Source organism: Pygoscelis adeliae, unplaced genomic scaffold (genome assembly GCF_000699105.1).
Source record: "Pygoscelis adeliae isolate BGI_AS28 unplaced genomic scaffold, ASM69910v1 Scaffold241, whole genome shotgun sequence".
NCBI lineage: Eukaryota > Metazoa > Chordata > Aves > Sphenisciformes > Spheniscidae > Pygoscelis > Pygoscelis adeliae.
The window spans coordinates 2845678-2871728 of record NW_008824056.1 but is presented as its reverse complement, the minus strand read 5'-3'; the positions used below and the strand labels follow the sequence as shown (position 1 = coordinate 2871728).

Below are 26051 nucleotides of genomic sequence, written 5' to 3'. Positions count from 1 at the left end.
CTCATTTTAGACAGTAGCTAAAGTAGCTAGGGTAGTTGCTCCCTCACCTCAGTCCTGCTGGAGTCATCTATTGGTGAAGCTCCAATGCAGTCCATTGTCTCAGTAACTGCATATTGTCATCAGCACAGTCTAAGTATCTTACAGGTTTTATTTCAGGTGGTCATCACTGTCTCTTAGTTGCACTTCCAAGGTGTTTTTCTGCCACCATGAAAGCTCATGCAGTGGTTTGAAAAATGATCAAATTAGTTATCGACTTGATTTTTTTTTAATCTCTGAAGATGCTCGTTTTCAGCTAAATACGCGTATCTGTTAAAAAGTTAAGATAGACTACATAATGATGAATGAACTCAAAAAGGAACAGCAGTAGAAGATTTGGAGAAATAAGGCATAATGTAAACTGAAGATCTAGCAAGAAGTAGCTAAATGAATGAAGCGGAACAGTTTTATTCTTTTATGCTTCTGCTAAAAGATTTAACAGCATGCAAATATTTAAGGGAATAAACAAACATTCTTACTGAATGTTAGATTCTCAATACAGAAGTGAAATTGTGAAAAGATTACAGTAAGGACTTTGATGGGGAAAAATGGCAGGCTTACAAAATTACATAACAGGGTGAAGAATGAGCATTTTAAAAAAATATAAATTGCCTCAATTCAACAGAGATAATAATGAAATATAAAATGAGAAAAAAGGGTAGATAGACTAAAACGTCCCAAAAATAGAAATGTACAATGTGGTTCTAATGTCATAATCTCTCTTCATTTTTCATTAAATACAGCTTTATTTTATTCACACATGTATCTCATTTACTCACTATCATCTGGCCCATATTGTACAAATTGTCTAGTTCAAACATTGAAAGAATAAGTCCTAAAGAAATGGTGAGAATTCAGTCTCAAAACATGTAAAATGCCAGGGTAATGCTATAAATGTATTCTATGAAAGTGTTTTCTACTGATAGGAAAATGAGCTAATTGACATCATAGAGCTTTTCTGTAATCCACATTCTGCTGTCCCTATAAAGGACATAAAAACTGATCCACTGCAGACAGGGGGACTACTCTTGTGAGTAACTGCTACTACGTGTGCAAGAACTGCACGCTGCAGCCTGGAACACATAAAATTTACAACCAGGCAAAAGATAGCTTTTGTATTTTACCAGGTGTTAATACTTGGTATTTACATACCATACTGTAAGCGTCCTGGGAAGCAACCAGTGTATCTGATTAAATTATAATCTTCATAATTAAGTTTTAGCTCTGGGGCTATATCTCAAAAAAGATCTAAACAGATGCAAAAGCAATGATGTCAAACTGGAACACTTACTTCTGACCATAATATGATCTGTAGCATTAGTATGTGTTTTGCCTAGCAAGGGTCAATTATCAGAAGCAGCTAAAAATCTGCATCATCTGTTAGACTGTTGTAGCAATGAAACCTTACAATGCAGGAAGCAGTTAGGACCAGGGAGCCCACTCATAAGGTTCAGATGTGCTAGCCATTGCAGAACTGCCAGTTCCAAATACTGCATCTGTCTGTAAATGATTTAGAATGGACAGGTCTAAGCAGAGTTGGGAATGACCAGTTTGAATTTAAAATTGTTATTTATTAACTGAGCCAGGATTTCCATGTCCCGCCATGGTATAATGCATTTAAGGTAGAAATTGCTATAGAAGTGTTGGGCCTTCTTCACACTTATATGGCCATTAAATGAAATACAGTCAGATTATGAAAAGGGGAGGCAAGTGTTAGTAAGGATGTAATCACCTAGAAAACCTGTTCGATTAGGTGGTCACTAGAGTGAGTGAGTTCTCGGCTCCAGAAGCAGAACACTGTGAAGGAGCCCAGAATGGTTAGCTGGCATCTGCTCAGGCCTTCAGTGCTCAAAGAGCTTCAAAAATAGTTCAAAGAGTTTGTCAGAATTATATAATTTAATAACAAAATAAACTAATATTTTAAAAATGCAATATAAAGTGCTTAAACCAGAGAAATAAACTGTATTGTTGCTGTTTAATAATAATCTTACTGGGATGAATCTACAAGTTTAATATTACTTCAAATCAGGATTTCGTAACAGTACCATCTTTAATTTGGCTGCTTCTTCCAGACCATGTAGGATAACATACAGGAAAAGTTAGACAGATAGATACAGGTAGAAAGCAAGAAGTATTAACTTTGGAAAATTTATTGTGGTCTTTCAAGAAATATAATTAGGAATAGACATTAAGTGAAATGGTAATGCCTTACACCAGGACTGATCAATACTGTTGACAGTTTTTTGCAATGAATTTCAAAATGTTGCCACTGAAAAAGAATAAAGTGAAGATACTGACAGAATTAATAGTACATTTAATAGAAGAGCTTCAAATAAATGGCCAGAAGAAAAAATGTAATGAAAATTCAATTGGTTATACACAGGATAAAATATCAGTAACTGCACGATAATGTTATCAAGGTTTGTGAAATCCATTGCAGTGTAGCACATGAGGATACCATGTAATTTGTACATTTGAGCATTTTTTTAATAAGCTGACATACTCTCTGCTAATTTTCCTGAGCTCAGACAGTGCAGACTGATGATAGTAGGGACTTTTGATCTCTCTCATATCAATTTCACCTAGGTAAGCATATTGTGTTTCTCCTATATCCTCCCCAGGTCACTGGTTGTTATGTCAGCTTATATTACTTTATTTGTAAGCTATTAAAGCAACAACTGGCAATCAGGAGTACTACAATAAAATAAATCATTAAAAGTAATTGAGATAAGGCTTTACGTTCTTCAGTGACAGGAAATTGAATAAACAAGTGAGAATAGGAACAAACCCAAACACTGGGTCATCAAAGCAATACTGAGGACTAATGAAAAGTATACCATGTATTATCTGTATTTGTATGTGTATCAATTAACCTGTATTAGAATTAAAATAACAAAATATTCATCAGTCTCACACTCACTATTTCCAGAGCAAAAATGTCTCAGTGTGTACAGCCGTGAACTTACCATAAAGCTTCTTTTGGCACAAGGATCAACTTATAAATAACTTAGAGCATGTTTAGGATTCTGTCCAGCCTAATTGGTCCTACTGACTGAAGGGACAATTCATGTGTCATTAAGCTTCTGGGCTTGGTTGATAACAAAATCACATTTCATTGATTTTAATATATCCATGGAATCAGCGAAATAATGAATGATTATCTGGGGTTCAGATGTGCAAATTACGCTCTTGAGGAGAGTATTCTTCAGGAGAATACTTAATACATGTATTTTGCATGAAGCCCTAAGTGAAAGACTACAGTTCCCATGACTGAGCTCTTTCTGTTATGTTTGCAGTATTTAAACTTCAAGTTTTGATAAAAGTTGATTAGCTAATATTGGCTAGCCTGGACTTTACAGCAGAAAAGTTACGATAGATGATTGTTTTTGTGTGACAGTAGTAGGAAGATTAAACAGATACTGACTACAAATAGAGCAACCTGATTCTACAGCTAAAGCAAGGTTTGATATTACATAAACTGTGAATAATTTCTCAGATTTACGCAAGATGTGGATTTCTCCTGGGTTTTGTTGGGTTTTTTGTTTTGCAAAAGTGACAAGACAGTGGATAAGAACAACCTTTTCTTGGTGTCAGAAGATTTCTCTATCCTACCATTACGTGTTGGCAGGGCTGGCACACTGCTCTGAACGAGCCAGCTGTGATGTCCGGTCCTGGCTATTAAAGTCTTTGTTGCTGGACTAACACATGCCAAGATAATCCAAGGGACACTGTTGCCCTTCAGATGCTGCTCCAGCCTAGCAGAGAGATTCATAAGGATACTCTTAAAACAGGAGATGTTAGTAATAATTAGCAATCTTCCTCTTTTACAGAAAATAGATGGAGCTAGGACGGGAATAAAGTGCACCATTCAAAACATTCTCCTTCCCCTAAATGAAATAGGACAAACTAGACAGAAACAAGTACCAGAGTTTACACAATCACAAAATAGTTGAGGTTGGAAGTGACCTCTGGAGATCACATAGTCCAACGGCCCTGCTTAAAGCAGGGTCAACTCAAGAAAGTTGCTCAGGATCTTGTCCAGTCAGGTTTTGATTATTTCCCAGATGGAGACTTTGCAACGTCTCTGGCAACCCATTCCAGTGTCTGACCACCCTTACAGTAAGAAGTTTTTTCTTAAGTTCAAAAGGATATTTTTTTTTTCTTATTTCTGTATGTGTCCATTGCCTCTTGTCCAAGTTTACAGGCAAAGGGGAAATTCCGTGCTCTAATAGACTGGACAGTAGGACTGGATGCTTGGCTTTCTCAAGAATAGGTAAAAAGCAAGTGTCACGCTTAGCAAAAACATGACTGAATTTCACAATCTCTGGCTGTTGGTATGATCCTGTATCCTTTCAAATTGAAGTCAGCCTGTCATTGACTTCAGAAGGAAAAGAATCAGGTGCTAGGCATTGTGTCTATTTCTGCAGTGGTTTTTATGCTACTTAAGCAGTCTAAAATTGAAAATGCTTGTATTCATGGCTTTTTCCATCTCCCAAGCACTGGAACATTGTAAAACCATCAAATGTTGGCCTAAAATATAACACTCTTAAGCCAGCTGAAGATCCCAAGAAAAACAGGGGGGAGGCAAGTCAACATAAATACTATAGACTGTCTATCCACCTCTCATTTCCATCAGCATAAGAGACATGGAAAATATTGAAAGTACTGGAGAAATAACTATAAATATTTGGCTCACCCATGTGGGAGGAATGAACACTTGAAATCACAAGCCTCACCATTTATTAAAAACAATGTCTGAAAAACGGGAAGGATATTCAGTATCCTGGGAAATTCAGAGGTATGACTAGCTCTTGCTTGACTCCTAGCATCTATCCTTTCTGTGAGAGACTTTGTGCTAGCATACTAGTGGTGAAAGCAGTCTAGGTGGAAGAGGAATACAAGAAAGAAAAAGCACAGAAGGTTTATGAACAACCGCTGGGAAACTGTCATCAAGGAATCGGATTTCACTAGAGAATCCCATGTCACACTCAGTCAGTGACCGGTTAGTCTTTGAAGAGCCACTTCAAGAGGGTCAATAGGGATAGCAAGGGGCAGTATCAATTCTAGAATAAAATGTGGAGTAGGTCTAAAAAATCAGTGTAGATTGAGGAAAGCATTAATAGGAAAACTTCCCTGACAAGAACTTAAACAGTACAACAAAGTAATTATTTTATTGAAATAGATTGGATTTAGCTGAGTCTGCCTCATACTTAATTACTTAAATTACATTACAGTGGATACTTAACCTCTGATATGTCTTGTGCTTTTAATTTCTCTTTTCACCACATTTCAATACAAAGAAGTGTAAGCCAGTAAATGAAACATTTTACACTTTATTTAGAACTGAGCAACCACTCACAGGGAGTAGGAACATTAGTCAGTTTACCCATCAGTAAACACAGGCAACAGAAAAGTATAAAAGTTATGGCCAGTAAAGGAATAATAATTCGTTGTTCACTGACTAGTACTTTGTTTGGTCTGCAACATTCAAGTAGGCTTGAGCCTATTCTAAAATAAAGGAAATATATTTATTACTTCCCTCTTCAGAGCAAGCAAAGGTATTCATTTCTTTTCTCTAAAGATTCTTTATGCCTTGATTTGTCTTGTATTACAGCAGCCCGAATCCTTGAGAACATGGACACCACTGCAGAGCCTTGTAATGATTTTTACCAATATGCCTGTGGAGGATGGCTTAAGAGGAACGTTATTCCAGAAACCAGCTCCCGTTATAGTAACTTTGACATTTTAAGAGATGAACTAGAAGTTGTTTTAAAAGGTCAGTGGGGTTTATGTTTGTGGACTATATAAAGTTTCTTCTTTGGCTTACATGTTATCCTAATAAGATGTGGTTGTCTAGCAAAGCTTAAAATACTACCAAATATTTCAGTTTCTTTGTGTTTGGTTCAGGACAAATCTACCACAAAGTGTTTGCTTGGAGAGTGCTGAGGAGGTTATGCTGTTGTGCCTGACACTGGAGTGGGAGTTGACCAGACCTGACCTTTCTGGTATCTGGACTCTGTGTGCTCATCTGCATATTAAAACAACTGAAATCCATATCATTACACTCATGCACTAACAATAGCAGCCAAGCTAGGTGAAGAAGAAAGAGGTCTGCTGTGTCCAAGTCAGCTGAAATGCTGGAAGTTGCTCTCTGGCAGCCCTATGTCCTGCATATCTGTATTCCATCAGCTAAATCCTGAAGAGCAGGCAAGCAATTTTCTAACTAGGCACATCATAAACTTAGAAATATTCCTTTTTCAACAAAATGTAATAGTGTCCAATTGTCCATATTCCCCTTTTTCAGATGAAAATAACAGAGTCAAAGAAGTCAGTTTATACTCATGAAACATTCTCCAAACTACTCTCTCCAGACTGAATATCTTTTTTTTCCACTTTGCATATCTTCTGGTTTTGCCAGGTTTACAGTTTATGAATGCCATGGTGTTCCTTAGGCTTCAGTTTCTGTGGAGCAAAGCAATTGTAAAGTAGTAATTGGAGTAATTGTAAAGTAGTGGCAAAAGTGGGCTGCCCCACAAGGGAATGCAAGCTGGGAGCCGACTGTGACTTGAGGCAGGCACGAACAGAGGCCTCACAGGCAAGGGGCTCAGTCCCACGGGACCCAAACCAAAAGAGCAGAGCAGGTGCGGTGACAGTGACCAGGTTCAACCACCAGACAAGTCCATAGTCATGCAGCAGGTCTGGAGGCAAGGTCAGGCTCAGGAAGGTACAAGGCCAGGTCCAGCATACCTACAAGAGCGTGGGCAGGGACCATGGGCAAGGGGATGATGTGGACTGCTGCTCCTGAGCCAACAAGCACAAGGTGCACAAGTGGAGGCACCAGATGAGGCTTCTCATGGCTCTTTCTTAAAATTTAGCTGTTTTCACAGAAGTGTGATCCACGGTCACAGAGTTGCACCATACCAAAGCAGACCTTGAACACAAACAGGTAAACTCCTGTCTGCAGTGAAGAGATTGCAGATTAGAATTACAGGAAAAGATGCTTACAGCCTGGTCAGTGCAGTAAGAGCCTGCTGGTACACTTAGGGCCCTGACAGCAATTCTCTTCACACAATAGCTTGGCCACTTAAAAACTGTCCATGAAAAGTCAGAGCATTTGTATTTTGCTAAGGATGATCTACAGAACATCTACGTGACTCCTCTATGCTCAATATATTAACACAGATTGATGTAATCACAAGCCATATAATCTCTAGAGCTTTTTCCCCTGAGCTTTTGAAAGGCAAAGCTTCCCTGGAATTTGAGATGGACAGGGAGCACTTATCATCCACCCTCTGGTCCTCAGGATGGTATTCTCTATGGTTCCTTCAGTATCTTTCCAATAAAGATCAGATATTAAGATATATTTGCTGTCTGTGTTTCAGATGTCCTCAACACACAAGGCAATAATGATATAACAGCAGTGCAGAAGGCAAAAACTCTGTACAGATCGTGCATAAATGAAAGTAAGTGTCTCCTGAATTTATTGCATATAGGATATATAAAGATCATCTAAAGAACCCCATCTTCACAGTCAGCTATACCTATGTCATCCTATTTTCTGTGCATAATTTTTCAGAAATTCTTTGCGAAAACTAAAATATATCCATTCCATAGAGTCAAATAAGAATGTCAATAGTAAAATCAGTAGTTTCTCCTGTTTTGCTTGCTTTGATATTTTAGGTGAGATGCGTTACTCTTCAGTTACCAGTTTGCTGCAGATATGTAATCTCAAATCCTTTCAGTTAAATGTGAGTTAACTTCTTTTCTAGAAATTATCAGGGATGAGGTGAAAAATAACTGGCACACCAGGCTTCTAGAAAGAGAGGGTGATCATTTATTTCAAGAATTTGAGCTAGATGCTGCCACTAGAATGAGGAGCAGCAAAACAGTTAGCAGTGCTTCCTAAATCACGTCTTTATAGTTTCTATAATGTTATTAATACTTCTCAAAACTATTATTTCAAGCTATCTGCAGAGTGAAAATAAAATAGTTCTTCAATGTCATGGTCACAAGGATTTGCATATGCTGTTTGCAGTCATGACTGAAACGTGTTTTTAAAATTAAATGTTAAAGCACAGTCATACATCTGAGCATAACTCCTATTGTGGTGATGGTGAAAACATACTTCTCAGCTTCATTACTCTGAACTCATTATAATACAACATTTGTGTGTTTTAAAATGTCATGGTAACTCACTTTATCTTTCTAAAAGCTACCATTGATAGCAGAGGTGGAAGGCCTTTAATCAGTTTATTGCCAAATGTATCTGACTGGCCTGTAGCAACAACTAACTGGGATTCTTCGTATGGTAAGATAATCTGTGTTTATTTCCTTTTCAGTTAAAATTTCTAAATTATTATACTTTTCATTGCTTACCAAAAATAGAGACTAAGTATACCTCTCATTTGCTTAGGTACTGCTTGGACAGCTGAGACAGCTATTGCACAGCTGAACTCCAGATATGGGAAAAAGGTCCTTATTAATTTTTTTGTTGGCACAGATGATAAAAATTCCACAGCACATATCATTCATGTAAGTCTCCATGGGTGGCATTGCCTTGTTGATCATAAAAGTGCAGCAAAATAACTAGAAGCATAGACACAAATGTTAACCAGGAGAGACATTAGTGATTTGAATTTTACCAGAGTAAGTTGTAGATGAGTTTGTGAATCTATGTAGTTTTCAAACTTAAATTATCAGTTTCACAGTGTACTGTCCATTCTCAAAGTTAACATCTTTATTCTGTGCATTCATACACTGTTATTCTCAGTGAGATGAGAATAACAGAGACATATATAGACATACAGACAATTTATGTGTACACTGGACAGAAGATAGGCATGACCTACTTATATGTACATGCAAGCAAATAAGTAAACATGATTTCCTTACCATGTACTTCAGGCAGAAAGTTCTGTCACTGAAAACCTGGGCTACGGTCCCAATGGCAGAAAGCCCACAAAGGGGGTTGTGTTTTTACAAGGTATTCAGATGCCAAAGTACTAACGGGACCTGCAGTCAGCTGGCACAGATATGAAGGTGGCTGAGAACGTTTGCATAAGGAGTATGTCAAGCGTGCCCTGCCTGTAAGTGTTAAGATGATCTCTGAAAATGGAAAATCCAGAGGAAGACAGTATTATGTATGGTGAATCTTCACCAGCTACTCCTGAGATGCAACAGTTACAAGAGCAAAGGTCTAATCTTTCTTGTCAATAGGTGGATAGATCCTTGACTACATTGCATGTATGAATTTCAAAGATGCAGTAACTGCCTTGCTTGTCTGTGGACTGATTTGTCTTCTGTACATCTGCTGTTTTCACACTGGTTATGCGTAGCATGCATTGTTCAGCAACAGGAAAAAAAAAGACTGAAAAGAAAGACAAAAAATATAAGGAGAGTGAAAAGAATTAAAGGAGGGCAATAGGATGAGAGAGAAACTCCCCTTTCGCCAGAAGATAATTTGGCAAGAGTGAAGCATCAGCAACTTATAATTGACCAAAGAATAGTACAATGCTATGCCATTTTGTCCTTAAGCACTTCTTAATTTTTATTTCAATTTATAGATTGATCAGCCTGGGCTTGGCCTGCCTTCTCGTGACTACTACGAATGCACTGGTGCATACAAAGAGGTAAGATGAAACTGACAGATAACTGACTACGTTTTGTAAGTTTTAGCCTATATTTTCAAGGCAGACATATCCTTAAGAGTGGGGATAGGCAAAGAGCAGGAACAGTCCTTCCCCAAAGAGGTTCCAATACTGCCCCTGGGAAACATCACTGGGAGAATTGGGGAAACTGCAATTAGAAAGGTAATAATAATGAGCATTTAAACAAGGTTGATCTGCAGGTGAGAATAGCATGTGCGACAGACTGGAGAAAGAAGTTCTGGGTAAGTGTGCAAGAAGGCAAGAGAGCCAAAAGAGAAATGAAGAGAAATGAGATTAAGGGCAAGTAGAAATAAGTTAGCTAAGAATGGGAGGGAGCGTAACAAGTGTCCTGAAGATGAGGTGTTATAATATTATGCCATAAATGTTAGTGACCTAGTTTGATCTTCCCTGGCTTCACTAGGAGCCAAGGGGTTTTTGTCTAGGCTCCAGTTGCCAGTACGTACCAATTGTCTCTGCACTGGATAAGAAGACTGCACATTCCTCTGGCATCGCTAGACCCCGGACATCTCAACCTGTCTCCCTTCGTGTTTCCCCTTCCCTTCTCTTCCATTCCTCTTGTAATCACTGAATGTATATGTGGAAGAAAAGAAAAGTAGTACCTTTTCCACACAGTTCCTGTATGATTATGCAAGTCAGAAGAGGAACAGCTACTTGACTTTTTAGGACCTCTTGGAAGGAAATAAACACGACACAATTTAGCTTTGTTACATAGCTTCTGCCAGGCTTCGCAGCTGAATCAAGACGTACCTCATAACTGTCAAAGTTGTATTAAGATAGAATATGAGTGCTTATGGATCACCCCTGTTCTGTCACTACAAAAAGGATGCCATTTCTGAACTATGATCAACTGGCATCAATTGGCAAGTGCTGCAGGTGTCAGTGGAGTCCAGGTGGACTAATCATATCGCTAATAGGCTTAGAAAGAAAAAAAGAACCATTCAGAACCAAAGACGCACTTTTCTGCATGAAAGATCTGAAAAGATCACAGTCCCCTAAGTGAACTGCTGAATGAAAATGCAGCAGCTGAAGTATGTGATATCATAGAAACTGCTTCAGATACCTAAAATCTCGTATGGTGGTCTTTAATTCATGTTTAGTTACTATTTGTATGCATTTTCATTAACCTGTTAGCACTGACACTGTGTATCCCTCCTTGCTAATCTTGGATGTGCTTTAAGTCCTTGAGAGCTGAAGTGTATGTATTTGCTGAAGTCATGCTGAAACTGCTACCATAGTAACCTTCAATTAGACAGTTTTCTTCTGTGTAATTAAATGCAGAAGCACTGAGAAAGCATACAGAACGTTTTGGTTTTGTAGGTATTTTGCTGACATGCTAACAGTTAATACTCTAATACTGATTACATTTAATGACAGATCATTTGCTAGTAAAGACAATCATTATCATATTAACTGCTCAGTTACGTTATTATCACATGTGTTATGGCCTCTAGGAGCTGGCTCATGTATCACAATTTGCTCCCTTCCTTGTTACATTGACTGCAGCACTAAAAGACAATTCCTGTTCTAATCTCTGACCTATTAGAAAGTGGAGGAAGTATTTTTTAAAAAAACAGAGATTTATCACTGAAAGGCAGATTCGTAATATTCTTACAAGCATGAATACTTCAAGTGAGAGATGTTCCTCCTTTCAATCCCTGCACTCTGATAGCAGCCTTTTCTTGGCTCTGTTTCCTGCTGTGTCATTCTACTCTTTGAGCTGTACGTAGCAAACAAGGTATCTATCTGCCTCCTGCACTTTAACCTGTGGCTTTGTCAGGACTTCCCACCACAAAGCTACAAGTGGAATCTGTGAACAAGATATTTTAAAAATCTTTTTCTCTTGTAAGATATATGACTCCTCTGCTCATACAGGAGTTATTCTGACATCTAAGTTCCCACTAAAATATCTGGGAGTATTTATATGGTCCATCTGAAATTAGCTGACTTAGTTCTTTGCTATCTGACCATACAATGATCTGCACTTAGGCCAAAGTCCATTGATTGGTACCTGAAGAGCTCTGTTGACTTACTGGTTTGGGGTAATGTCTGTATTGAATTCTTATAAATTGTATTTGGATATTTTAAAATGGCATTTACAGGCTTGGTATGCGCTCTCTTTTGTGACTTGTAGCTGTCAGTGGTTTCATGGGCTTTTCTCTTTCTGGTAAAATAATCTATCTTGATTAAAAATAACACTGACAGTTCAGTCCTTCAAGATGCTGTGAGCCACTTGTCTTTTTGAAGTCTGCCATCAGTACTTTTCATGAGCTGCTCAGAGTTTTTCAGCGCACACAGCCTGTTACAGCACAGCATTGTTGGCAGGTAGGGGAGGCTGACAGGAGATGGATGACAAGGAAGGTAGTTATCAGAATGGCTGTATAAGTGTAGCATTCATTAAAGGGGTGCATCCTACTGCCTTGGGAGCTGAACATACCATAAGATTTCTATTAATAAAGTTGATGACATGCACACCTTATTAATCCTAGGTTTTATATATATTGTTATTTGCATTTAAAAAGCATGTTGAAAACAGCATTTCTGTTGATAGAAAAATGAGTGTGGCTTAAAGAGGAATTAGAATAATACTAAGTTCCATAAAATATAATGAGATCTGTAGATATTTGGCAGCGTAACATTTAAGAGAATATACTTCCATATTTCCATTCTTATCCTTGGTGAATTCTGATATGTTAAATTTAATATATGCTATATTGTCTATAGTATATCTAGGTATACTAAATCTAGATACAGCAACATGATTTCTAAATGTTCCAAGAAGCAACAGAGGAGGTACACTGCTTCTGGGAGTAGTTTTCCCACAATGCTAATTCAACACAGTCCATCAGCATTTCTCTCAGTTTTATGTTTCTGGGAACATTGCTCTTTAGAAGAGGTATTTTTGGAAGTTGTAATTAAAGTGAGCTAGAAAAAACATGGGTGATGGTTTAAATATGGATGTACAAATGTCTCATTTTAAATAATGAAAACACAGTGCAGTAGTTGAGACTGTTTAGCTTTGAACAGTGCTACAAATCATACAGCAATTTTCTATGAGGGAATTTTCAAAGTTAATTTCTATTCGTGATCTAACAGTATTTCAGAGTAAATTACTATTAAACTATTTAAGAAAGGGATGAAGAACTGTAGTTCATAAAAATAAAAATGAAATCTTAAAGATAATCAAGGTATGCTATACTTCGAAGAGTTTTGTCTTTAAAATGTTTGTATTTTTTCCTGCAGGCATGTTCTGCCTATGTTGATTTCATGATTTCTGTAGCTAAACTAATCCTACAAGAAAGAAATATTTCTTTCAATGAGAGTGAGATTTCTGAACAAATGAAAAGAGTTATGGACCTGGAGAAGGAGATTGCCAATGTAAGAAAAAAATTTTTAAAGTATCCTTTAAATAACTGACTTTTTTCTTAATACCTAAGAAAGCTAACTGTAAGCTGAGTTGTTAAGTTACTTGCTAATGTTATTTTGTGGGACCAAAAGCTGACCAAAAATGTATGGGGCCTGGAACACCTAAGAGGAACACATAATAAGAAAGACATGCCTTCTAATGAGCAAAGGAAAATATTTGAGTTAGCTGTTTTCCAAATAGCAAAATGTTTTATCCTAATCTGTTCATAGAAGCCCGTCAAGAGAAGAAAGAGAGAGCGAGAGAGACTTGGTTTCTGTTTAGTCTGTTTTAGAAAGTGAGTTTTAGGAGATGCTTTCGGGCCTCTTCTCCCTTTGTCCTTTTTTCCTCATGGGCTGTTTGGTTATCAGAGCAGTAGATTCCCAACCCTTGGCCTGCCATGTAACACAAAGTAATGTTTGTCCTGCACAAGCTGCTCCACAATGCTGATTGTTCGAAGTGCATTTTTAATCAAACACTGTTCTCCATTAAAGCATGGCTTGGAGAAATAGCTAGAATTTGAACTTGAACGGAGAAAAACAAATGGAAATTCAAGCATTCATGAGCTAAAACATGGCTTATGATTATTAAACATTTCAGAAGCTGAGGATGACTGTAAAACAAGCCAAATACAAATTTTCTAGCTTCAGCTATTTTTCAAATTGCACTGTTAGTAAGGGCATGTGTTTGGCAGAGGAAGACCTTTCCCCCGCATTTGTATAAACTAAAATCATCTGATTTTGATTTTCTTCACATTTTCCTGAGAAACACACCTCTGGGCTTAGATCAGAGATGGAAAATTGTTACAAGAAAAGGAATTAATTGGAGAAAGATTTGAAGGGGAGTACACAAAAGGAAACCACAACTATAGCAGTTGCTGCTGGTAGAGAGTACAGTTGGTGGTGGGTAAGCTGCTATTGCCTCGGTGTTTAACCTCTTTCGTCGAAAACTCAGCACCAGCCTGAATGTTACTGGAAGAGAGCTAGTATTGTGTTTTTGGGAATTTGTTAAAGAAAATGCAGAAAAAAAATACTGAATGCACAGTAGATTTGGAAAGCGGAAGTGGAAATCTTTTTTACAAAAGGATAGAGATAAAATCAGACTTGGTGTGACTGATTTTTCAAAACAGTTTAAATAGGTAAAACCTACTATTCTTGCTCCTGACCGAGTCAGTTAAGAGTACTCAGGGAGTAGTGATGTAGGTTCTCCCATGAATTACTCTCATGGATCACAAGATCACTCTTTTCCCATAGTTGTTTGTGTACCTGCATTTTCTCCCTTTGCCGTCAAAAAAGGTGAAAGTTAAAAGAGGGTGGAGTATGAGGTGAACCAGTGCTGATGCTGTCACAAGGTACTTGTGACAACAAGGCCAAGTGCCGGGTCCTGCACTGGGGCCACAACAACCCCATGCAGCGCTACAGGCTTGGGGAAGAGTGGCTGGAAAGCTGCCTGTTGGAAAAGGACCTGGGGGTGCTGGTTGACAGCAGACTGAACATGAGCCGGCAGTGTGCCCAGGCGGCCAAGAAGGCCAACGGCATCCTGGCCTGTATCAGAACTAGTGTGGCCAGCAGGAGCAGGGAAGTGATAGTGCCCCTGTACTCGGCACTGGTGAGGCCGCACCTCGAATACTGTGTTCAGTTTTGGGCCCCTCACTACAAGAAGGATGTTGAGATGTTGGAACGTGTCCAGAGAAGGGCAACGAGGCTGGTGAGGGGTCTGGAGAACAAGTCTTATGAGGAGCGGCTGAGGGAGCTGGGGTTGTTTAGCCTGGAGAAAAGGAGGCTGAGGGGAGACCTCATTGCTCTCTACAACTACCTAAAAGGAGGTTGTAGCGAGGTGGGTGTCGGTCTCTTCTCCCAAGTAACTGGCGAAAGGACGAGAGGAAATGGCCTCAAGTTGCGCCAGGGGAGGTTTAGATTGGATATGAGGAAAAATTTCTTTACTGAAAGAGTGGTTAAACATTGGACCAGGCTGCCCAGGGAAGTGGTTGAGTCACCATCCCTGGAAGTATTTAAAAAACGGGTAGATGAGGCGCTTAGGGACATGGTTTAGTGGGCATGGTGTTGTTGGGTTGACGGTTGGACTCGATGATCTTGGAGGTCTCTTCCAACCTTAATGATTCTATGATTCTATGATTCTATGATTCTACTTCTGCATGAGAACAAAGGTATGAAGGGATACAAGAATGCACTTCAGAAGCCTGCAGAAGCATCCTAGCAAGGGACACACTGGTGTTTGAGGAAAAGAACAGAAAGATATCCAAGAGAGTATTCAGAGACGAAGGGAGTAGTTACCATTAGGTGCTGGTTTTGTCTCCTCTCAGTCCGCACCTAATTCCAGAGTCCGCCCTGCTGACATTTGCTGTCTAAAGACTCGTGTGATTAACTTGCCTCATAAAGCACCAACACAGACACAGTTCTCTGGCAGTCAGGCAGTTTTATTGTCTATAAGAAATGGCCCTCATACAGTCATGCCATTAAGGTGTTAATGTATGCACATTTTTAACACACCGGTGCAAAACCACATTGCCTGGACTAATACAAAGCTTATCTGAGTTATGAGTTATGACTCCCTTTCTATACAGTGGTTTCAGAAAGAACGTATCGGATAGCACATGCATCCTGATCAAAACGCTCACACTGCATTCCTACCGCAGCATGCTGGTCGCCCTATACTCAATAAATAAATCTCCTTTATTCCCTTCTCCCAAGATTTTTCTATCTATTGGTAACAGTGTCTACTCAGTGCTTTGAGTGTTATGGGTCTATGTTCCAATCAGTGTTCCTGCACAGCCTGAGTTGTTGATGCTGTAACACAAAACAAATCCAAAAAGTAAAGCTCCATTTTACTGTCAGAAATTTAGGTAATTTAACTATCCTTTTGTATACTTTTTATCTATAAAATGATGTCCATATTTATATGTGAGATACTTTACAGTTAGTGCAAACTGATAGTAATGTATTAAGCCAGAAATACTAATTTTCTTTCTTTTTACTTCCACTTACCAAAATTCCTGTGAACTGAATCAATGTACTTAGTAATTCTCTCACGATTAATTTTGATAGGCAACAACAAAATCTGAAGACAGAAATGATCCACTTTTGCTGTACAATAAAATGACCTTGGCACAACTCCAGAACAACTTCTCATTGGAAATAGATCATAAGGTGAGTGATCAATAATCTGATATTTTAACCTCTAATTTATGACTGATGAGATTAAATAGTGAAGCCTGTCAATTTTTTCTTTTAAAGACATTTCTTTCTTGAGCTTAGACATATTTGAAATTGAACAGGATACCTGACATGCACACTATATTACCTAAACATCTGATGACATTAAACTATACGTAAAAGACTGTGCTTCTGTACCCACTGTTTCTCCTAGATTGAAGGCAGATCTTGCCCCTCTGCTTCAACATAAAGAGATGGAAAAGGACAAAGAGAAAAAAAAAATATCATGAGCTTGACTTACTCTCATGGATTCAGGATGCACATACACAATCTTGCACATACATAACCCTTGCTGGAAATCAGGAGAGTATCCTTTGCAGAGTACAAATAAATTCCCTTCCTGTAATTACCACAGCAACTCCAGAGGGCCCAGGACAAAAGTTAAGGCTGCAGCCACCGATTGATTCAAATATGTTGTAGCATGACTATTCAGGCCCTCTCCATTTATCCAGAGGTGCAGATTCAGAACAAAAAGTCCTGTTTTTCCAACATTCCTTCTGTAAGATGGGCTCCCAAAGCAAGCTGAAAGGAGCCCAGGAAGTCGTGACTATGAATCAGGAAAATTCTCCCCATTCCTCCCACTGTAGCTCCCCCAGGATGTTTGAGCTCTGCCTTTTCTCTTATCCTGAGCCATGTGCCATTTGTGCAGTATAACCTTTAATTAATGGCACCACAAAGTCTGGCTAAAGAATAGCCAAAGATTTGATAGCATAGGTGTGCCTCCTCAGTAACGTCACGTCTTAGTAGACATATTTTTTTATCATAAATGACTTCTACTTCAGTATCTTGCACAAAAAGCAAGCAGGTTAACTACTGTGTCACATGGAAAGCACTGTGGTCTGACTGGCAGGAGCACGTTATTGAGTCTTTTGAGGCCAGTAAGGTACTATGAAATACTATTATTCCTACCACAGTTTCATAATCACTGCTATTTTTATTGACTTTAAATTCTTCAACTTTAAATTATATGACAGTTCACTTCTGCCTAGCTTAATTTGTTTCATAATTTACCTTCTCCCACAGGTCTTAGTTGAACAGTTACCATTACAGTCATAATGTCAGAAACTAACTTCTCTTGTCACAGAATGGTATTGCCCTGGTTATTTTTAGTTCCTGGGGAGTGCTGCAGATCAGCAATAATCATCTGCTCTAAATTTATCCAAAAATGCTCAAAAGACACATGATGGGAGTCGGTAGCATTGTTGTAATGGTCTAAGGATAGAACAGCAATTATTCCTAAGATTAGCTTGAAGTTTGCTGCTTCTCTCTCAAACCTGAAGTAATTCTGTTTCTGAAAGCTTATCTGCTTTCCTCAGCTACGTTAGTTTGTCTGATGAAAGACGTTCCCTCTTCCAATAAAACCTTCCTCTCAAACGATACAGACTGGGAAAAATCACCAATACTTTTCAAAGTAATAGGTATAACAAAAATTTTAAAAATTAACAAAATCTTTGAAAAAAAAAGTACAAAGATTATTTGCTTTTCTTAAACGTAACACCTTCCTTTTCATTACTAAAATGAGTACCTACCCAATGTGGTAAAAGCACTGAGTAGCTCTAGAGTTTTGATGATGATTTTCAGCTTCTGCTCTGAATCATTTTCTCAGTCAAACAGTGGTCCGCAGAGGCGATGGATTAGGAAACCTTGGGCCAATATGGAGAATTTGAAGCAGAGTATGTAGACTTAGCTGTAACATCAGTGTCATTTATTAAAAAAGTGAATGGAGAAATTGGAGGAATATATAACACTGTACAATCTACAGTATTCCAAGCTGAAGGATCTGTCTCTTTCAGCTGGTATCATACAGAGGAAGACAAGTAACACACTTGTGAAAATATTTAGCTTGACATCAGCTGCAGGTGTGATCTTCCTGGGTAAGGGGAATGCGTAGGTTATAACCTCCCGTTGATACTACTCTGTTGCTTTGGGTTATGTGATGGAGGAACAGCAATGTGGCCGCACGCAGTCTGGCTTCTTTGCCCACTTACAGCATGGCTGCATGGCTCAGATCCCAGTGCTGTGCAGCCAAGCAGTGACCACAGTCTGCGTTCTCTTAGTAAGCAAGAGAATGACTCTGTTCTCCAGTCAGTCCTTCGACCCATCTACTGTCTGAGGCACATGATATTACTAAGCAAAGACTTATCTAAGGGAAATTATTTTTCTTACCAGCAAACTAGTAAGAGTTTCCAGTTGAGAGTGCCCATACACTAAAATAATGCTCTGTTCAGACTAGATGGACACTACAGAATGAAAACTCAACAGAAAATAATTTTCATAGCTACTGGGTCATGAAAGTTGTGTGGGCCTCTCGCAAAGGTAAATACCAGCATAAAGAAAACGGGGGTTTAGGACCACAGAGGCAGAAAACAAACAAGAACTCTAACCTTTGCCTGAGAATTGTCTGTCACAGCATGCTACAGACTGACATGCTATCGAATCAGTTGCTTCTCCAGTATCTAGTACTGTGGTGTGCAGAAGAAAATTCATTATAGATAGTAGATTTAGTGTGTCTGTTTTAAAGCCTAGTAAAATAAATCCTTTTATGGACTTCAATGTACTTCAGAATAAGTCCTTACCACATGCTTCAGAATGGATTGCCAAGTATACCACGAATCTTATTGCCCCATAGACACAGAGACATACTGTACTGAAAATCGGGCTGTTAGTCATGCTTTGATTTAAAAGTTCTTAGCCAAATATAGCAAAAAGGCAATTGAAAATTTTACTTAATATACCATTTCTGCTTTTCCAAGCTAAAAGGAAGGGGTCATAACATTTTTAATTGTGTTAGTCTGAAATCAAAACAATGTCTTGACCCTTTCTGCTAAATACCACCCTATTTTAACAGGATTTTAGAGCACAGAGGATATAAATTATCTCAGATCAGTTGTTATTATGATGACTCCATTTACAAGTAGTGCAGCTATTAGGAAAACAAAAGGCAGAGCATTTGTGTTATGCAAACATATTTAAACTGGAAAAAACAGCTAAATACTGTCTCTTTATGATTTAACCATATAATAATGCATATTGTTTTTCCAGGTATTCAACTGGTCAAAATTCATAAATGATATAATGTCAACTGTACAAATTAACATTGAGAACACTGAACATGTCATTGTTTATGATCCAGAATACCTTATCAGGCTGAAGTCTATTCTTAATAAATACACTCCCAGGTAGGTATGTTGGGTATTTTTGTAATTTGCATTTTATTTCAAATAGACTTAAAAAGCCTGAAAACATTACCAGCTTATTATTGTTGCTTTGTTAAACAGAGACCTTCAAAATTACATGATCTGGCGATTCGTAATGGATCTTGTCAACAGCCTAAGCCGCAACTACAAGGACACAAGGAATGCTTTTCGTAAGGTGCAGAAATTAATCTCTTTTTAAGTTGTAAAGATGACTTTTGTGACCCACAAAAGATAATTTTTTAATGTACTTGTAGTATATAATGTATTTTGAATTTTGCACACAAAAGCTAGATATGTTTGCTGAAGCTTCTGCTGGAGTGTATTTGCTTGATATTTATATGCTTGATAGCTGGAGTGGATTTGAAAAGCACTGTTCTGGTACTTGGTCTCCATGTTTTTCTGAATCTAAATTAATCCTCATTTTGATAACAGAACAGTCCCATTTATTTGCAAATGATTACTCTACAATTCTGATTGATTTGTTACAAACTCTTCAGCATCTAAAGTAATACATTCAAAGTCAAACATTATGGGCCCAATCTTGTTTTTCAGTCATTTGATCCTGCAGATATTTTAGTGCTTTTAAGGAAATGCTGAGCAATTTCACAAACAAATTGGAAATGGAAGTCCTTTGTATTTCCATAGTAGAACTTTCTACTTTGTAAGTTTGCTCAGCTCCATTAAGAAAGGTTGAGGCCATTTTGTTGTATCTGTTGGTGACATAAGAAACTCTTTAACACACATACGCAGCTTTTTAAGGAGGTTCTGCTTGTTACAGAAGAAGATAATAATTCCTGGAGGAAGTCAACAAACGTTGAGTTTGGTCAGTTTTATATGCCTGAACAGGGCAGTCTTATTCATTGATTATTTGGCTTTTTCCCCTACTCTTTAAAGTATGAAACTACTTTAATATAAAGTTTCATATTTGCTTAGTGTGCATCATCAGGAAATACTGTGTTTTTCACTCTACAAGTTAAAGTCATCCCCCACTACATCTTAGGACTTCACTGAGGAAGTTTCGTTTAGAAAAATGTCAAAGTTTGAAAGAACAACGGAAAAAGATTTTACCATAGCCTATGTATAAAAACATACAATTGTCTGCTAATTAATTAATAATATATGATACAGTATAGCTGGAGCTTCTCACACTAAATCCAGTGGAAATAAAGTAGCATTTTTCTTGTTAAATTTGCTTTCAAATATAAATGTTAGGACAGTTATGGCATTCCATGAATCTCCCATACCATTTTTTTCTGGGTTGGCTAATTGGTTACTTATTCATTCAAAACTCTATTTGGTTTAAATACAGAGTGCTTAAAATGTGCTACAGAAAGTGCCAGAGTCCTAGCAGAAAGATCGTTGGCTCTGCAACCACTTCCTTAAGACATCAGCAAAAAGATCTCAACAGATGACTAGACTGCACGTGTAGGTGGGCCTATATGTGTTACTGAAGGACTATGCTGTCACTCTAAGTCACTTACGTTTGGTTCTCCATCTCAAGGTCAAATTGTCAGTTTTCACTGTAACATTTGTTCAAAATTGTGCCCTTCCAGCTACTACTACCATCTGCTGTCAAGAAGCCCAGATGCAGGGGTGGAAGAGCATGCAGAGTAGTATCATGACACTAGTTTAATACTTAGAGCTCCTGGAACTGTATCCTCAGGATACAATTACTCCCACCAAAGAAACACATCAGTATCTTTCTTTTTTCCCAAGATTTATTTAAAGAGAAAAAAACTGCATTCCCTATGATGTTGTAGTTGAGACTTTATGCCCCATGAGATCAGGAGGTGTGATTTCAGATGCATCAGCACTGTACATATACGAATCCACAGTAATGCATTTTAATTGCATGTTCTTTTTACTAATAAGCAGGTAAGTTTCTGTTGCTGTAGAAAGCACCACTTTGTTTTTTCTTGTGCACCTCTGATGACACTAGGCTTACTTAAAAAGAGTCTATCTCAGAGTTCCTGTGAAGGGCAGTCCTGGTCTGATGCAAGTCCACCATGGTCTCAAGTAGCCCTCTACCCAAGTCATGCTGAGACCCGTGAACTATGGTTATGAACTAGGATAAGCTTGAGCAGCACAAAGTGATCTACCGGAATCTTCACTGCATAGTCATTCTGAATTAGTTATTAATTGAATTAAGCTCAGTACTGCTAATGTTTATTACTGGGTTTGCTTTAAGTTCTGGGGGAGAGGTGTTGTATTTACTTTTGCTATACAAGCTTTTGCTATGTAAGCAAATGACTACTGATGCAGCCTGTATGTGTGCAGGGAGTATCTAAGAAAGAAATAGATTAAGGACTAGATTTTCTAGTCTATTCAGCTGTCTGTTAGTAATGAGTTACAGAAAGTTCCAACATCACAGGCTCTTCAGGGAGATCTGCAGTAGATATCTCTGTGCTGTGTTATACTGGTAACGTTTTCAAAAGACCATAATGCTTTAGGGTGAAAAGAAACGTTAGTAATTTTCCTTTTCAATACAAATAATTCAGTTCAAGGTGTAGCAGTTACAGAGCTTTTAACACCAAAAGTCATTGATCTGTACCTCTGAAGAGATGGAGAGGTGCTTCATTATGGAATATAAACTTCATTATAGAATATAATTTCAGAGAGTTGCCCTATAATGACACTGTCTGTTATATTCCTTGCATTCAGGTGTCATACCATTATATTATCCACTCAGCTATATCACATATTTATACATTATCATGACAAAATCCTTGCATACCTTGTAGCAACATCACATAGAGTAAACAAGCTTCTACTCTGCAAGCTCCCAAAGGTGGGAGGCTCTGATAGAAGCTGCTGGTTGGGTGGAAAACACAATCTTACCACTGCAGAAATTAATTTGCTGCATAATCACAATGGCCCTGTCAGAGCTGGAACTGCAATACAGATCCCTGTTACAGTGAAAGCTTTATGTCGGGGTATTCCTCTTTAACCTCTCCCATTCTTAGCTTTCAGAGTAGTTTTCTCCTCTCTACTTTTCATGTTTTGGAAGGATAAAGAATAATGATTCTCATATTTCCTCAGCCTGTGACAGATGTTCCCATTACAGAGTGAGTCCACCGAACTGCCATAAACACAAATGTGAATTAAATGCATGTATTTAAGGTCAACTAGGCTCCTCTGAAACACACATCTGCCAGTCAGTCACCATTCTGCTTCACCTTATGTGGGCCCAGGTGTCACTATTATACCTAATGTTTATGTTTCACAGGCACTTTACGGCACAACGTCAGAAACTGCTGTTTGGCGTCGTTGCGCAAACTATGTCAATGGCAACATGGAGAATGCAGTGGGACGATTATATGTAGAGGAAGCATTTGCTGGAGACAGTAAACATGTGGTAAAGCTTTGAGCAAACGTAGCCTGTGTGCCATCTAAGGGTCACTTAATCGTCACTTACCATGCAGTTCTTTACACAGCTTTGATTACTTTTTATTAACCTTTTCTATATAGCAGGTTCACTTTCTAAAAAACCTAACCTTCAGATTTGCTTCTTAATCAGTGTACCACTGAGGAGTAACAAGAACGCATGTGCTAGGAGAGTCATTCCTTTGCACCTAAGTACTTTTGCATTACTAGTCTTGAGCTGGCCTGCTTTCCAAGCAAATGACCACAGTGTGAAGTAACGTGTGAAATACGACAATTACGTATGCACACTTGGAGGGAGAGAGGCACCTGCCTGCTCCACTTGTTCGATGAGCCAGCCTTGAGCCTAAAGCACCACTGGTACATTAGCGATGGATCATGCACAAGCCCATACGCACGCCCAAGGAACAGCACTTACTGAAATGAACAGTCACTGCTTGTTCTTTGAGACTGACGCTAGTTCACATCCTGCCTACACGATGTGCAGGGACAATCAGTTATTTCTGTTTGTCTTCATTCACACAGAAAATTGCTGAAAATTAACCTGGAGTTAAGCCTTAGTTTTCCTCCTATCACTCCTACTGTAATCCAGGCTTAAGATACACCATTTTTTGTGGTTGACATAGACAGAATATTTTGATCAGATGCACAACATCCAGCAGATGGATATCTGACAGATTTTTGGTAACCTAAGTTGCATTACCTTGTGAGGTCATGCCCATTCCTGTTCCTCCCACAGGACAGGTTAAAAATACTACTTAACTTGAGCTCCAGATTTTTGGGTGTGGCCCGTAAACGGCATATACTCAAGCAGCTAGTGCAGGAAAAACAAGTCTGTAATAAACAAACTATGACTGTGGAAAAATAATGGGATCATTTTATGTGGATTTGTAACATAGCGATGTTTTTTCCAAGGTTGAGGAAATGATTGCAGATATACGTGATGTTTTTATAAAAACCTTAGATGAACTTACCTGGATGGATGCAGAAACCAAAAAGAAAGCAGAACAAAAAGTAAGTTAAATCTTAAATATTGGTAATGTTGTGTATTTCTATAAAAATCAGTATTTCAATTGTTTTTCCTGAAAAACATAAGCAGTAACATCTATCACTATTTTATATATAAAAAACCCACATATATTTGTGTTTATATAGGCACAGCAGCTTGCAGACTTCCTATATCAGATCCATATTACATGGGAAGGGGCCTCTGTGGAGATAAGCACAGAAAATAGGAAGAATCGATATACAAGATTAAGACCTTCCAGGCAAATCAGTGATTAAGGGGCTAGATAATGAATATCTACAAGAAAGTAATACTGAAAATGAGAAGGAATGATTTATGGTGATTTGACCAGCTATTGGGAGTGATAGGACAAAAACAAAAAGTCAAACCACAGGCTGGACACCATCAGTGAGTTCTCTTTTAAAGGAAGACGTAGCTTCAGACAGTTCATGTAAGTCTGGAATAAGTGACAGAAATCAGTTGTAGAGAGCCCTGAATTGGGAGTGAAGCAATTGAGAGAACTATTTATTACATATCTATTTTGTTAAACTGTAGAGATAATAAAAAATCTTCAATTTTGCGGTTTTAATGATAATTTATTATTAAAATTTAATTTTAAAAAAGCTTGGAAAATATCATGGGTTTATTAATTATAAAGCGGGACCTGGCATTTTCCTCCAGAATTTTGTGTTAGAAAATCTTAGAAAAAAACATTTAAAATAAATATCAAAATATTACTGGTTTATCAAAGAACTCTAGACTGTAAAGTCTGCAAAAAGCTACGATTGCAACAGATAGCTAAGACAGTCATGGCATCCAGTGAGCTTATATTGATTCTGATGTGATCAGACAGCAAAGATGCAGTTATACAAACTGGTGCTTATGTACATTCCTAGTGTTATTTACATAGTTACACGTATTGATCAGTTACAGCCACACAGTAACTTCAAATCAGGAATGGCAGTGTAAGTCAGGTAGTAAACTGAAAATCCTAAACACGTTCTGTACTATGATTAGACATAGACAGTTTATGTACAAAGTCTATGAAATACTTCCACTATAACGAACAATTTATTTACAAAATGAGATGCAAACTGTCTGAAAAGTTAGGATCAAAAACCCACGCACACTCCACATGTGGCTTATAAAGTTCACTTGTTTGTGGGAATAGCCTACATCAGAAAATTATTTGTATAAATAATGTGATTTTACTGCTAAATTTATTAAGACATATTTATATGGAAATAGTAGAAAGAATTGCTAAAGAATCTTTTTTTTTTTTAATTACTCCTGACATTGACATCAAATACAAAACAATACTTGGTTATCAAAAGAAACTGAGTAAGGTTTGGGTTAAAAAGCTTTGTTCAGGACTTCAAATTGTCAAAATTTGGGAACATTTAAATAAATTATTTCACTCCAGTGTAGATGTGGGAGCTAGTTAAGAAATATGGATACAGAGCCAAAGTGAGTCAAACTACAAATTTCTGGAAATTTGTAAATGTGTTTTTCTATAATGTACTGAAGTTAAAAAACATCCAGTTACTAATTTTTTTGCTATTTTACATGCTGTAAAGTATGTCAAATATTTCAGGATTTCTACTATTTGTTGAAACCAGCCTTTCAACTCAAAAGCATAGTTGAAGTATGTTTGGCTGTCTTGTGCACATTTCTCTAAGTTTACTTGCAAAGGAAGGAACAGAGCATACTTTCTAGAATTTGCCATTGTTATAATTAACCATAAACTTTACAGTGCTTTCAATGAGTAAAAAAATGTAAACAAAACCTAAATATAATTAACATCATGGGTCTTCTGCAGTTGCTTCCATATTGCATTTATTATATAATTTATGATTTATTTAAAAATATGGCTGATTTGCTATGGATATAAAACTATCTTGTCCCTAGGCAACAGCAATTAGAGAGAGGATTGGTTATCCAGATGAGATCATGACTGATGACAGTAAGCTGAACAGCGAGTACCAGGAGGTAAGTATCCGCAATAGGTGGTATAATTAGAAAAGTGTCTTAAGAGAAAAAATGGTGAATTTGCCTTCGTAGCCAAGCCAAACCATATGCATCTGCACAGAATAACTCCATCTTGTGCTCAGTTGCACAGGTGTAAATAAG

General features: G+C 37.8%; 1 protein-coding gene across 1 annotated transcript in view; it reads left to right on the top strand.

The window, feature by feature from the left end:
- The window catches only part of MME (membrane metallo-endopeptidase), a 53397-nt gene that overhangs the window by 7071 nt on the left and 20275 nt on the right, over positions 1-26051 (top strand). Inside the window, exons 4-15 of the mRNA XM_009333945.1 lie at positions 5651-5812; positions 7419-7499; positions 8249-8344; positions 8450-8568; positions 9600-9665; positions 12945-13079; positions 16170-16271; positions 19380-19516; positions 19616-19709; positions 22761-22889; positions 23831-23929; positions 25830-25910. Coding sequence (XP_009332220.1) covers positions 5651-5812; positions 7419-7499; positions 8249-8344; positions 8450-8568; positions 9600-9665; positions 12945-13079; positions 16170-16271; positions 19380-19516; positions 19616-19709; positions 22761-22889; positions 23831-23929; positions 25830-25910 — 1301 coding nt within the window. The remainder of the gene's footprint in view (positions 1-5650; positions 5813-7418; positions 7500-8248; positions 8345-8449; positions 8569-9599; positions 9666-12944; positions 13080-16169; positions 16272-19379; positions 19517-19615; positions 19710-22760; positions 22890-23830; positions 23930-25829; positions 25911-26051) is intronic.